Source organism: Dermacentor silvarum, chromosome 1, assembly GCF_013339745.2.
Source record: "Dermacentor silvarum isolate Dsil-2018 chromosome 1, BIME_Dsil_1.4, whole genome shotgun sequence".
In the NCBI taxonomy this organism is placed as follows: domain Eukaryota; kingdom Metazoa; phylum Arthropoda; class Arachnida; order Ixodida; family Ixodidae; genus Dermacentor; species Dermacentor silvarum.
The window spans coordinates 265257429-265270524 of record NC_051154.1 but is presented as its reverse complement, the minus strand read 5'-3'; the positions used below and the strand labels follow the sequence as shown (position 1 = coordinate 265270524).

The window sequence follows — 13096 nt, the reverse complement described above, 5'->3', positions numbered from 1 at the left end:
ACCAGCCGTGTAGTTAGTTTTAGGTGCGCGTGTAAGAACCCCAGGTGGTCCAAATTATTATGGAGTCCCCCACTACGGCGTTCCTCATAATCACATCGTGGTTTTGGCACGTAAAACTCCATAATGTTTTAAGCTTACCTCGGCCAAGTTGAGGCTTTCCCGAGAAAGCATACTCAGGAAATGTGAGTTTGTCGATCTAGGGGACAGATCTTCGATATTACCATATCTGGTCCCGAGGTGTCCTCTCGACTTTCCGAGATGAACAAAAATTTTGGAGGACGCTTAAGCTTCGCCTTTAAGAGTGGAATGCGATAGAATTCAAAGATCCCTGGCTGCCTCTCAGGCTTCCCGCAACTGCAGCTTATGTAACCTTAATGTTTACCGGGAAACGCTGGCGGCGAACGCTATGCACGTAGGCGAGCGTTCTAGTAGAAGCACGGCCTCTTGCGTGGGCCAATCTTCTGTTATTGTTTCGCACTTTTATATTTCAGTGTGAGAAAAAAAAAATTTTAATTCATGCACTGTCGGTGCATGCGCATGCGCTGTCCATGTTGTGCTCACGACATTTGTTTGCGGGCTATCATTCTCAAAATTCCGAGGAATAATTTTGTAAAGAATGATGAGCAACTCGAGGAGAAGGTGAGAGCAGGAGCCAACGTTTCGACAAGTGGACTTGTCTTCTTCAACATCTGTAAAGAATGTAAGACAAAGTGTGACCATCGGTAGTAGTAGAAGTACTTCATTGACGTATTAAATATTTTTCGCTCACAGGACGCCAACGCCGGATTTTCTGCGACACGTGGCCCCTAACGCTGTCGCGTTAAAACGATTCAGGTGCTCCCCGTTGTCGTCCGTTGCCTCCCGACCAAACGGTGCGGTCGGCTGAGCAGTGCAATCTTCTTCTTCTTCTATGGCAATGGCACATACTCCGGGCAAGGGATTGCTGGAGGGGGTATGTAGAATTTCTCATATGAATGCTCAGGCAGACAAAACAAAAAGGAAACAAAACGATAACAAGTTTTGACGTGAGTCACACAGGAAAAGACACATAATTTCCTTTAATGAGTTCCATGACAGCGAGTCGCAGGTATACAAGCCCCGCTCAGCGGATACCCGCAACCCGAGGCACGAGACGCAGAAGGTAGAGAAACGGGTAAGACATAGAAGGGTTTGGCTGCGAGCTAGTTGGTACTGATCATACATATTTAAAACAGCGCCAAAAACACGGACAAAAAAGGACACAGGATAAGCGCTGTTACAGCGCTCGTCCTGTGTTCTTTCTTGTCCTTGTTTTTGGCGCTGTTTTAAATGGTTACGACTTGCGTTTCCCAGATTTCTTTCAAGCAGCAGAGGCAGATTCGGGAGAAATGGCCCGACGTCTATGAGTAGGTATGTATGTGCAAACTCTCTGTACATACATACTTGTTGTCGGTCCATGTGATACGAAATTATCTGCAACGAAACAGCTTAGATATAGGAGCCAACGCTAACGATTCTGCAGCGAAATTCCTTGACAGGGAGGTGCTAAACCACGGTCAGTTGAAAGTTTATTCTTATGCTACGTTTTTAAGTTACGTAATGATCTCCCGGAACACTCTTTCAAAAAGATGCACTAACAAAATGATGATGCCTGTGAACGGCGCTAGTTACCACAGCAACTGTTCGTAGTCTGTCGGCTATTCTGGCCGTGCATCGGCACATCCTTTAAGCACTTCTTTCTTTTGTGGCCTTCGTCCCTGGACACATCGACCACAGATGTTGAACATCCGCCACAGAAGCCGGGGCAGACCGCTTTGGGCACTTCACAGTGTCTTCAGGAGCAGATCTCTAGGCCCATATTATGGAACGGGCCAGAGCCACCCAAGCCCGAATACGCGTGTAGAGTAGTCGCGAGATTTCTCGCCGATAGCTTTGTTGGGAAAGCATAAAAAGGGGGTTTCTTTAAAATTCTGGCTTTTCATACGTCTGTTTCCATTGGCGAACCGGTTTTCCAACTTGTAGAGCTGACGCCGTTCTCACATATTCTTGCTGTCGTGCCAAAAGGCTATACTTTAATTTCCAGTAAGGTGGCATTTCTCTCACCTCCCGGAGAAGGTGAGATTTCCATTGTGTACCGTTGTGAAGTGATTCAGAAATGAAAAAAAAAAAACATTCCTCTCTTGAGTGCCGACGATTGTCTTTAATCCGCCATTGTTGCTTGAAGGGTGCCCTAATATTACAGCGAAAGGGTACTCATTTATTTAAGTTCATTTCTTTCGTCATGGTAGGTGATTTTGGGGGTATCCATACAATGTCATTTGTATCACTCTTGTTCCCTGTCGTTGCATGCAGACTCAGTCACAGAGGAAACCGCATGTTGTTGTTGTTGTTGTTGCCTCCACACATGGCTCGTACCCACAGGGATCATTGGCAACATTGGGTTGTTTGAAAAGTGCATCTAACAAAATACCATATGGTGGTTAATGCAAACAAAGAACACGAAGTAATAGGCAATTAAATGCCAACAGAAATTTCGAAAGGGCCTATACATAAATTTAGGAAAACCTAAAATAATGTGAAATGTCCCATGGTCGGTAGCCTAGCAGTGAAGCCTTCCTGGCGCTTCAATAAACTTGCCTATAGCAGTAATCACTGACCCATGGCTTGTGCCTAATTGACACGCACCAAAGGACAAAATGTTTGGTGTAGTAAGCGCTAACCGCAGCTTACGTGTTGGAAATATCAGGAACATTCTGCGGAGGGAGGAGAAGCGGCGGCAAGAAAGAAAGAAATGGTCCATAGTTTCTGATTCGGTAGAAAAAGAGTGGAGGTTAATTATGGATATACCAGATCTATGTAGCTAAAAATTTATGCGGGGAGCTCTACAACGGAAGTTTGATAATGTCACCTCGCACTGTGGTGATAGGCATTTGTTCGTGTTCTACCGGAAATTTAGATGCCGAAAATCATCTGCGGAAATTAGGAATAATTCCTTACAATTTAGAAATAAAAGGCGTTTAAGTCTAGCTCCTCTTATAAAAGCGAAATCATTGGGACTCACGTCCAAATTCTTTAACCTCTTCTTCTATCCACCCGATCATTCTTTGTAGACATTTACGCATCTTCTCTACCAATATCTTCCTCTTGGTGCGTGCCGTAACTATAACAGAGGAGGAAAAAGAAGCAGCACTGGTCACCCGGCATGCATGACATTTATATTATGAAAAGTGCAGTATAGGAAAATTGTTCTGTCTGTTCTGATTACTAAATTTCACTGTAACAGTAGTTTCAAAAACCGTATCTAAAAGTTCAGGTGCCCAATTTTTGGACAATCCTCCGGAGTGGGTACGAGCCATGTGCTGAGGATATCATCATCACCATCATAACCCGGCCGCACCGATCGGTTTTTGGGTGTGAGTCGAAACGAAGTTGACGACAACGAAGCCTATTCGATCAACCAAGGACGGCGAAAGCGCAACTCGGGACCCGATACAGTCAGGTCGAAGATCTGTGCCCCAGAGCGACGTACTGCCCATTCATGGATATGCTTGCTCGGGGAAACTTCAACTTGGCCAAGGTAACCCTGAGGACTCCGCTCGAACCCCAGTCCGTCGAGAACTTCGGTGTGCCTCAAGCTTTGTTGGAGCAGGTCGACGTAGACAAGAGCGCACCCATGGTACGATTGGCCGAGAAGAGCTTCCGAGAGAACTCCCAGCTCGTCCAGGGGTTCAAGGATTTCTTTGACATCCACTACCTCGACCCGGGCCTCAAACCCTCGGAGGCTGAAGGCTGCACCCGAGTAGCCATCGCCTCACCTCGTTCGCACGGCTCCCTCGTCGACCGGAGGATCGTCGATGACTCGACCGCCATCAAGACCCATGCCATGACGCGTACGAGGCTGACGTTTGATGCCGGTTCCATCAGTGACGCGAACGACGAGCAGAGCATGCGCTGGATATTCTTCGGCAAGATTTACTTCGACGGGCGTCCGCAAAATCGTGCAGCTCAAGGAGGTCCTGTACTGGCTGTGCAAATGCGGAGCTTCTCTAGCTGCAAGCACGGCGCCATCGAGGTGGTTTGCTGCGAACAACAAAGGAAGCACGGCAAGAGAGTCGTCACCCACCAGATCGAGGAGCTCGTGCTCGCCACTGACGAGGACACCCACAGCGTGCGCCAACGCATATGCACTGTGAATGGACAGCGTTAGGCCGAGCAGTCGGTTCGCCGAATTTCGAAATTTTGCGTAGTTCTTACCACTTTTTTATATTTAAGCCTAGCCTGCAGTACGTGACTGACTTTGTGACCTAAATTAATGCGCGCATTTCATTATTTATTTCACTATAAAGTTACTTTATTGTTTGCGACGTTTTGTGTCTGTGTGTTTGCTGCGCCTTCCACCTGGTAGCGTAGTATTGAGTTTACCAACTGAGTCCCGTGTCTATTCTTGTGTTTATATGTTCTCTGCTCTGCAAATGATACATTACGCATACTTTCTCACTACCCGCCGTGGTGGCATAATGGCTTTGGTGTTGCGTTGCTAAACCCGAGAGCGCGGCAACAAAAATCCCGGCCGCGGCGGCCGCATTTCGACGGGGCGAAATGCCAAAACGCCCGTGTACCGTGTACTAGGTGCACCTTAAAGGACCCCAGGTGGTTAATATTATTCCGGAGTGCCTTCTAATCAGATCGTAGTTCTGGCACGTAAAACCCCTTAATTTTTTTAATGATTCAGGTACTCGATCCCCATGTCCCCAGCTGCCTTCTGACTCGCGCCCTAAGAAGACCGCATGGTGCGGCCGGCTGATGATGATGATGGTGGTGTCCTTTAAACATGGCACGTACCCACTCTGGCTGATTGGCCAAGAATTGGGCGCCTGAACATTTAGACACTGTTTCCAGAAACAACAACTACTGTGCAATTTAGTGATCAAAACATGCAGACAGATTATTTTCCTATGTAGTACAATTTATAATAGTAATGCTATGATTGAACACTCAAATATCACTAAGAGAATTGTAAAAGTAGGGATTTAAAATGCTATTCGTGTTGTTGACTGGATGAAACCACAAACGGCATCAATACGTCCCCGTGGCTAAAGGTTACGGAGGCACCGAAAGTTAGTACTATTTCTGATGGTAAATTTACCCCTAATTTAGCAAGCGGAATTTTGAGAAGTCTTTGTCTTTGTAATTTATACAGACGACATATTAAAAAACAGTATTCTATGGTTACTATTTTTTGGCAGGATTGACACAGGGGCGATATCGGCTGACAAGCCCTGCGTAAGTACAGGTTCAATACGGGGACACGGCAGCGAAATTTTGTGATAATTACTTCCGATTGTGTTGATGAACACCACTGTATTTTCCACGGAAATCTTAGGTGCTGAAATGTAGTCCATGATATTATTGTTTCAGTGACATCTCTACGAGCTGAAAATTTGCGACATCTGAATGTTGTGGGCCAGCACCGGAAGGACCGATATTATCGGTCCGTTCAGGGATGCTCCCGCTAATGAATCGGCCATTTCATTTAAATGTAATCCATAGTGACCTCGTACCCATAATCATTTTACAACATTCACCTATGAGGGAACTAAAGTTAGAAACGTCTTTAGAGCTGAGCAGTGCAATAATATTCGTCTTCTGTGGTTATGACACATACCCTGAGCAAGGAATTGGTGAAGGGGGTATGTGAAATTTCTCATATGAATGCTCAGGCATACAAAACAAAAAGAAAACAACACGATAAGGAGTTTTGACGTGAGTCCCACAGAGAAAGACAAATACTTTCCCTTAATGAGTGCAATGAAAGTGAGTAACAGCAATGCAAATCCCGTTCAACGGATACTCACAACTCGAGGCATCAGATGTAGAATGTAGAGTAACAGCTAAGACCTCAGTTTCCCAGAATGCTTTCGAGCAGCAGCAGATTCGGGAAAATTCGTCGGCACATAAGAGAAGTGGTTCGTCGTCTATGAGTAGGTATGTATGTACAAACTCTCTGTAAATCTATACTTGTTGTCAGTCCATGTGATACGAAAAAATCAGCAATGAAACAATTTAGCGGATAGCAGCCAAAGCTTACGAATCAGCGGAACTGCTTGACAAGGACGACCTAAACCACGGTCAGTTCAAAGTTTATTCTTATACTGCGTTCATAAATTACGTAAGGATCTCCATCAACACTCTCCCGAAAAGATGCAATAACAAAAATAACAGTGCCCCTGAACGGCGCTAGCTAACACTCCCAGGGCTAACCTTATACATATACACAAATAATCAGGAAAGTCGACGGTAGGAGGGTCACCGCCGTAGCTCAATGGTAAAGCATCACACGCGTAACGCGGGAGATGTGGGTTCTGCTCCCAACTGTAGCTCATTCTCTTTTCGTCAACTTTAATTTTCTAATTTCTTCTGATCACTTCTCTATTTCCTCATTACATTACACAGAAAGCCACATGTTTTCTTCCTAGGGACCCACGTCCAAATTCTTCATCGTCTTCTTTTATCCACCCGATCATTCATAGTAGACATTTTATGCAACTCCTCTGCCAATCCCTTCCTCTTGGGATGCGCCGTAAGTATAGAAGAGGAGGAAGAAGTAGTATCACTACTCAGCCGGCTGCATTTGCCGAGCCATTTATAATTCCCGCTGTGATACAAAAAGGTTGCCTTATTAATATATTCCTATTTTCTGTGATTGATTTATTTCTCCTTCAACAAAATATCAATTTAGAAATTTCAAAAATTAAAACAACAAGGTCGCTTTTGTCCACAATAAGATTAAAATTATTCAAAATTTAACATACAAATTTTCACTTCTATCCTTTACTGTACGTATTTTATGCTCGGGCCGGGCCCGGGCTTAAAGCCGCGGGCCCGGGCCGGGCTCGGGCTTGAAGCCACGGGCCAGGGCCACACTCGGGCCCGCTCATTGAAGGGCCTAAGTATGCCTTCGAGCACACGCGACAGTTATGCACTGCATGGTTCAATGCATTCTGTGCCAAGCTGAAGTGACACGTGCAAGATGACTGTCATCATCACCATCAGCCTATATGTATGTCCACTGCAGGACGAAGGCCTCTCCCTGGCATCTCCAATTACCCTTGTCTTGGGCTAGCTGATTGCAACTTGCGCCTGCAAATTTCCTGACTTCATCACCCCACCTGCCTTACTAAAGATTATTTATGTCTTTATTATCGGTTTATCTCTCATCTTCAATCATTCTTCATTTTCTTTTTTATTTACTTGTTTATTTCTTAACTAATTTATTTTAATTTTCAATAATATGCCACCCGGTTCGTGGCCTATCCCCCACCGTGGGTTCGTGCCATTAATTAATGCTTCAGCATCATCATCACCGTTAGGTTTATGGGTGTGAGTCCAAACGAATTTGACGACAACGAAGAGAACTTTAATCAACTCAGGACGGCAACAGAGGACCTCGCGACCCGATACGATAAGGTCGAAGATCTGTGTCCGGGAGCGACGTACTGCCTATTCACGGATATGCTCGCTCGGGGAAGCTTCAACTTGGCCGAGATAGCCTTGAGGACTCCGCTCGAACCCGAGTACGTCGAGAACTTCGGCGAGCCTCAAACTTCGTTGGGGCAGGTTGAAGGAGACAAGAGCGTGCCCATGGCCCGATTGGCCGAGAACAGCTTCCAGGACAACTTCCAGCTCGTCCAGGGGTCCGAGGATTTCTTTGACACCGACTCGGAGGCTGAAGGCTGCACCAGAGTAGCCATCGCCTCGTCTCGTTCGCACGGCTCCCTCGTCGACCCGAGGATCGTCGGTGACTCGACCGCCGTCAAGACCCATGCCATGACGCGTACGAAGCTGACGTTTGATGCCGGTTCCACCAGTGACGCGAACGACGAACAGAGCATTCGCCGCATATTCCTTGGCAAGATTTACGTCGACGGGCGTTCACAAAATCTTGGAGCTCAAGGAGGTCCTGTACTGGCTTTGCAAATGCGGAACCTCCACAGTTGCAAGCACGGCGTCATCGAGGTGATTTGCTGCGAACACCAAAGAGAGCACGGCAAGAATAACGTCCCTGAAGAGATCAAGGAGATCATGCGCTCCACTTACGAGGACACTCATAGGTGCGCCAACGTATATGCACTGATATTAGACAGCGTTGAGCAGAGTAGTCGGTACGCCGAATTATGCAATTTATTGTAGTTTTTACAATTTTTTTTATATTTAAGCCTGGGCTGCACACGGTGGCCGACTTTGTGACCTAATCTAATGCGCGCATTTCATTATTTATTTGACTATAAAGTTACTTTATTGTTTGCGATGTTTTGTGCCTGTGTGTTTCCTGCGCCTTCCACCTGGTAGCGTTGTATTTAGTTTACCAACTGAGTCCCGTCTCTATTCTTGTGTTTGCAGATTTGCACTTGTTTATATGTTCTCTGCTCTGCAAATGATACATTACGCATACTTTCTTTCTACCCGCCGTGGTGGCATAATGGCTTTGGTGTTGCGTTGCTAAACCCGAGGGCGTGGCATCAAATCCCGGCTGCGGCGGCTGCATTTCGACGAGGCGAAATGCAGGCATTTCGCCTGCATTTCGTGCACCTTAAAGAACTCGAGGTAGTCAAAATTAATTCAGATCCCCCCACTACGCCGTGCCTTAGAATTATATCGGGGTATTGGCACGTAGAGCCCCAGAGTTTGCCGAATGTTTTAAAATAATATTTTCTCTCTTATTACAAAACATGCGATGTGGGTTTGCTTGACTTGTTGCACTAACATATCAGTTCTAATATTTCAATCTCCATTATACAGAACGTTTAACAAGATGCACTAAACTTCTCAAAAATAGGGAAGATGTTAGATAATTAAATTGTTTACCTTGGATCGCTTTCCCCACACAGCGGTATACATTTTAAACTGACTCGAGTTATAGAATTTAGACAAGTAATATGCAAATTATACTAAACTTTTTAGCTGATAGAGCCAGACACTTGGCTACGGTGGAAGACTTGATTGAAGCCCGTCAGCCGAGGTGCTCATAACCGTTTCATGACGTGCAAAAAGTAGACGCTGATTATTTTTACAACGAAATGAATTGCGCCCGATTTCACACCGAAAAGCGAAATTAACTGAAGGGCCACAGAACGCAATGCTCTTATTACACGTCCATGAGTGACGTAACTGCTTGAGCCTCGCCGTCAGACGAGCATCAAATAACCGTCCTTATCAGGCCGTGATGTCGCTCGCTTCATCCAGCAATGGCTCAACAGCCTTGTAGAGATTTGCGGCACCCAAAACGTACAACTTCGCTAAGCAGCATGCGTTGATTAAACATAGTTTGCACTCACCTGCCCTAGGAAGTACGGTGGAGAAACAGCGTACACGCACTGGTGAATTGCAGAAACAACACCAACTTATTGAACCTCTCGAAACGGCCACCAAAAGCAGTCCGCGTACAGTGATGTATATACGAGTAGAATAACACAGAACGCGCTACAAAAAGCAGTGCATCGAGTTAACAGACAGATCGATGCACAGATTTGCGACAGGCTCGACCAATAAGCGCAGGACCATAAGCTGTCGCCAGAACGTTTTCTTTCGCAAGTCGTGAAAAGAATCTCGTCATTCATTTCGAGCTCGTTAATGTGTCAAGAATCCAAGAGCGAAAAGAAATTGAAGAGGAAATAAGGGGCTTGGTTTTTAGTAACAACCACACGAATCCAGAGAAAGCGCAAGAAAATTAACTAGTATTTTATTGATCTCAATGGTTGTTATAGATTAGGATAAAATTTTGGTGCCTCTAACTGCTTTCCCAGTAAACCATGCGTACATCATGCTATAGTGCGCATGAGATAACCTCGTAGGGTCAAGAATAATCCGGAGCCCTCCATGACGGCGTCCGCGCAAGTTTTCAAAAAATGTGCGGTGGCGGTCAGAAACAAAAGTACGCAGACATAGACATTTTTTTCAACCTTAAGTCAATTCATGCGCAGGCAGAGCAGTTAACAGCACGAGGGCGACCTGACGACGGCAATGGCGGCAGGATGAAGACAAGCGTACACCGACGATGGCACGGTACGACGATCACATAATTCGTTACCAAAAATGGCCGAATATTATATCCGTATATCGCTTGGCCTGGACATGAGACCGACTTAAGGTGCGTACTAGATTTCCTATAAGACATTATTGCTGTGCGCTGGGAAAGAAAGAAAGAAAGAGAAAGAAAGAAAGAAAGAAAGAAAGAAAGAAAGAAAGAAAGAAAGAAAGAAAGAAAGAAAGAAAGAAAGAAAGAAAGAAAGAAAGAAAGAAAGAAAGAAAGAAAGAAAGAAAGAAAGAAAGAAAACAGCAACGAAAAAGCCCATTCCGCGATTTCTGTTCACACACTCTCACACACAAAGAGGTCACTGGAGACCAATATGGGTGGTGACCATAGAAGGTCTATGACGGCCGGTGGGTAACAATGTAGCATCGTTTCCCCATTCTGGGAGATAACTTTGATCGGAGACTGGCGTTAAAGTGGAGAAAACTGAAACCGAAGATTTATTGAATTTTGCATGTTGCTGGCGATCCAAACCGAACCAAATAGATGAAAAAGAACATTGCATTGAAGGCGTGCGTGCGCGCATTCCAGTGTATATTTCAAGACACCTTTTATAGTTAGTCCCCCATTCGCTCCCTCTCTCCCCCTCTGTGTGTGTGTGTTTGTGTGTTTGTGTGCGTGTGTGTGTGTGTGTGCGTGTGTGCGTGTGTGTGTGCGTGTGTGCGTGTGCGTGTGCGTGTGTGTGTGTGTGCGCGTGCGTGTGTGCGTGTGCGTGTGCGTGTGTGTGTGTGTGTGTGTGTGTGTGTGTGTGTGTGTGTGTGTGTGTGTGTGTGTGTGTGTGTGTGTGTGTGTGTGTGTGTGTGCACACGGCTGACTGTACGGGTTGGTGCTACCTTATCACATTGTATGAGGTTACCTAGTGCGATTACATTACTTTGGTGAACACATATGAGATCACATATGAGTGAACAAATTAATTTTCATTAGGTTGTTGTTGTCATAGTTGTTGTTTATGATGATGATGATGATGATTAATGATAGCATACATGCGAACGTCGAAAATTTTTCGAAGGTGATAGGCCACCCCTTTTAAAAGACATATGTTCATCGATGCTGGCTTCTCCACGATGTGCTTCCTTTTAGGGAGAAGCCCGCTTCTGTATCTCCTTTCTTTTAACAAGGGCGATCCAGCTTAGCTTATTGGCAGCAGTAAAACATGCATGTAACAGAGAACGTTACCATAGCAACTGTAAGCGCTGTCACAAATTGGTACTTGCATAATGAGTAAGGAGACCCCAGCTAGTATCGAATTTTGACAGCATTTTGTGGCTTGATAGGTACAACAGACTCAAGCGATGATATTGCAACTGCTGACTGGAGTGCTGGCCATATTTCGACATGTATACACTTGCTTCCTTTACCGAGCGTGAATGAGCAGCGCCACTAGTGAAACTATAAAAATTCTTATCTGCAGAAAACAGATTTACGCAAGTGGCGAAGACAAATTAATGTAAGGATAAACAGTAAAGCAAGAAAAAGAGTCTCCAGGTGACGACAGCTGCAGTGGTGCGTGCTCAAGTGGCAGACACAGAAACTAACGACAACATTTAAAGCTCGTCGGCACTTTCTGGTGTGCGTCCCTTCACTGGCCCACATAAACCAATAATGCTACATTAACCTTCAATATCACGACAATGCACCTGAACACTCCGTTCGGGCTATCCGTCCTTTCCGAGCACAGCAATAATGTTATGCCTGAGTTGAGTACACTTGTAATGGGGCTCTTTTGCTGCAGTTCATGCCCATCGATAACCTGCGGTTGCCTTGTTTGAAACGGAATTGTTGACGTAAACGCTTGTATGTTACAAAAAATTATGCCGCTATCGCCACTTCTGCACAGGAAGAGCTGGGAGGCATATAGGTAAGGACAGTGACTACGGCCCACATTCGGTTTTCTCCGACTACAAGTGTAGGTGAGAAAATAAAGACGTTGGACTGTCTTAGAGTATCGAAATAATTCTCCAGTTACCTTGTGCGCTTTTGTTTTTCTTGTGGTTAATGTGGTTAGAACAATTTTTAACTCTAGTACAAAAAAAAAAAAAAAGCGGAGCACAACTAAACGGAGGCACACATGTCTCCTACTACTTGCGCTCCAAGCTACAGTTGAAAAATGGTCAACCTATTTGGTGAACTGGTCAGAAGCGACAGCAATATGAACAAGTTGGTCGGCGACTCATGGTACGGAAAGGCAGAAGTACAAAACGCGGACGCAAGAAGAACGAGAACAACACAAACGCCGACTAGTAAGTGAAAGGTTGCACAGTGCCGGCAAATAAGGAAGACACTTAACCCATCTGCCCATGCTCATGGAAATGCAGGGCCAAGCCGTCAATCGTGAACACGCGTTGGCACCCCCGAAATGAGTTTGTGTAATACTTCTCTTTCTTCTTGTGTCCATGTTTTGTACTTCTGTCTTTCCATTAAAAACTTCTTAAAGTTGACGTTCGAACCTCGTAATGACGGCGCACATGGAACACGTATATACTGATACAAACAACTCAATGGCAAGAGCTCCGGGTTAATTTTGATCGAAAAGGATTCGTCAAAGAGCTCCCATGCACGTAATGTCTCAGTACACTATATAGCGTTCCGTTCTTCACGGTCGGCACTATTGGAAAGCGGCCGTCGCGGCGCGGGAATCGAACCCATCGCCTTGCGCTGAGCCACAGAACTTCCATAACCGAAGCCCGCCGAAAAATAAAGCCAGCTAGGAAAAAAAAAAAAAAAAACAGGGCGGCGGGGCTGGTGCTAGTGAAAGGACGTGTCTTCCAACAGTCTCGAGGGTCAAACCCGGTCGCTTCGCGTTTGCGCGCGCTCATCGTCGCCCCTCTTGCCTTCGCCGCTGCGCCTCCCAACACAAATCCTGATGGGAGGCTGCACGCGCTGTGGAGCTGCGTTACAAGCCCCACGACATCAACAGACGAGAAAGCGAGTGAAACAACGCGCGAGTCCCTGGAAGGGAGATTGCCGAAACAAGTTCGTTCGCGCTCGCGATTACGACGAACTCGAGGAGATTATATATACTGC

At 45.7% G+C, this 13096-nt stretch overlaps 2 protein-coding genes across 2 annotated transcripts in view; both read left to right on the top strand.

The window, feature by feature from the left end:
- LOC119440062 (uncharacterized) overlaps positions 1 to 4186 on the top strand; it is a 34347-nt gene extending 30161 nt beyond the window's left edge. The window contains exon 2 of the mRNA XM_037705008.2: positions 3479 to 4186. Within this exon, the coding sequence (XP_037560936.1) occupies positions 3518 to 4186 (669 nt within the window). The 5' untranslated portion in view covers positions 3479 to 3517. The remainder of the gene's footprint in view (positions 1 to 3478) is intronic.
- Positions 4187 to 7353: 3167 nt separating this feature from the next.
- Positions 7354 to 12442, top strand: LOC119440050 (microtubule-associated protein RP/EB family member 1). The gene is made up of 2 exons (XM_037704998.1): positions 7354 to 8090; positions 12388 to 12442. The coding sequence occupies exons 1-2, from the start codon at positions 7354 to 7356 to the stop codon at positions 12440 to 12442; spliced, it is 792 nt and encodes a 263-aa protein (XP_037560926.1).
- The last annotated feature ends 654 nt before the right edge of the window (positions 12443 to 13096 follow it).

Excerpts from the sequence above, each read along its gene's own strand:
- LOC119440050 (XM_037704998.1), top strand. The coding sequence starts at position 7,354 with ATGGGTGTGAGTCCAAACGAATTTGACGACAACGAAGAGAACTTTAAT. Across the intron at positions 8,091-12,387 it reads ACTTACGAGGACACTCATAG|GGCCAAGCCGTCAATCGTGA; the intron begins GTGCGCCAACGT and ends ATGGAAATGCAG.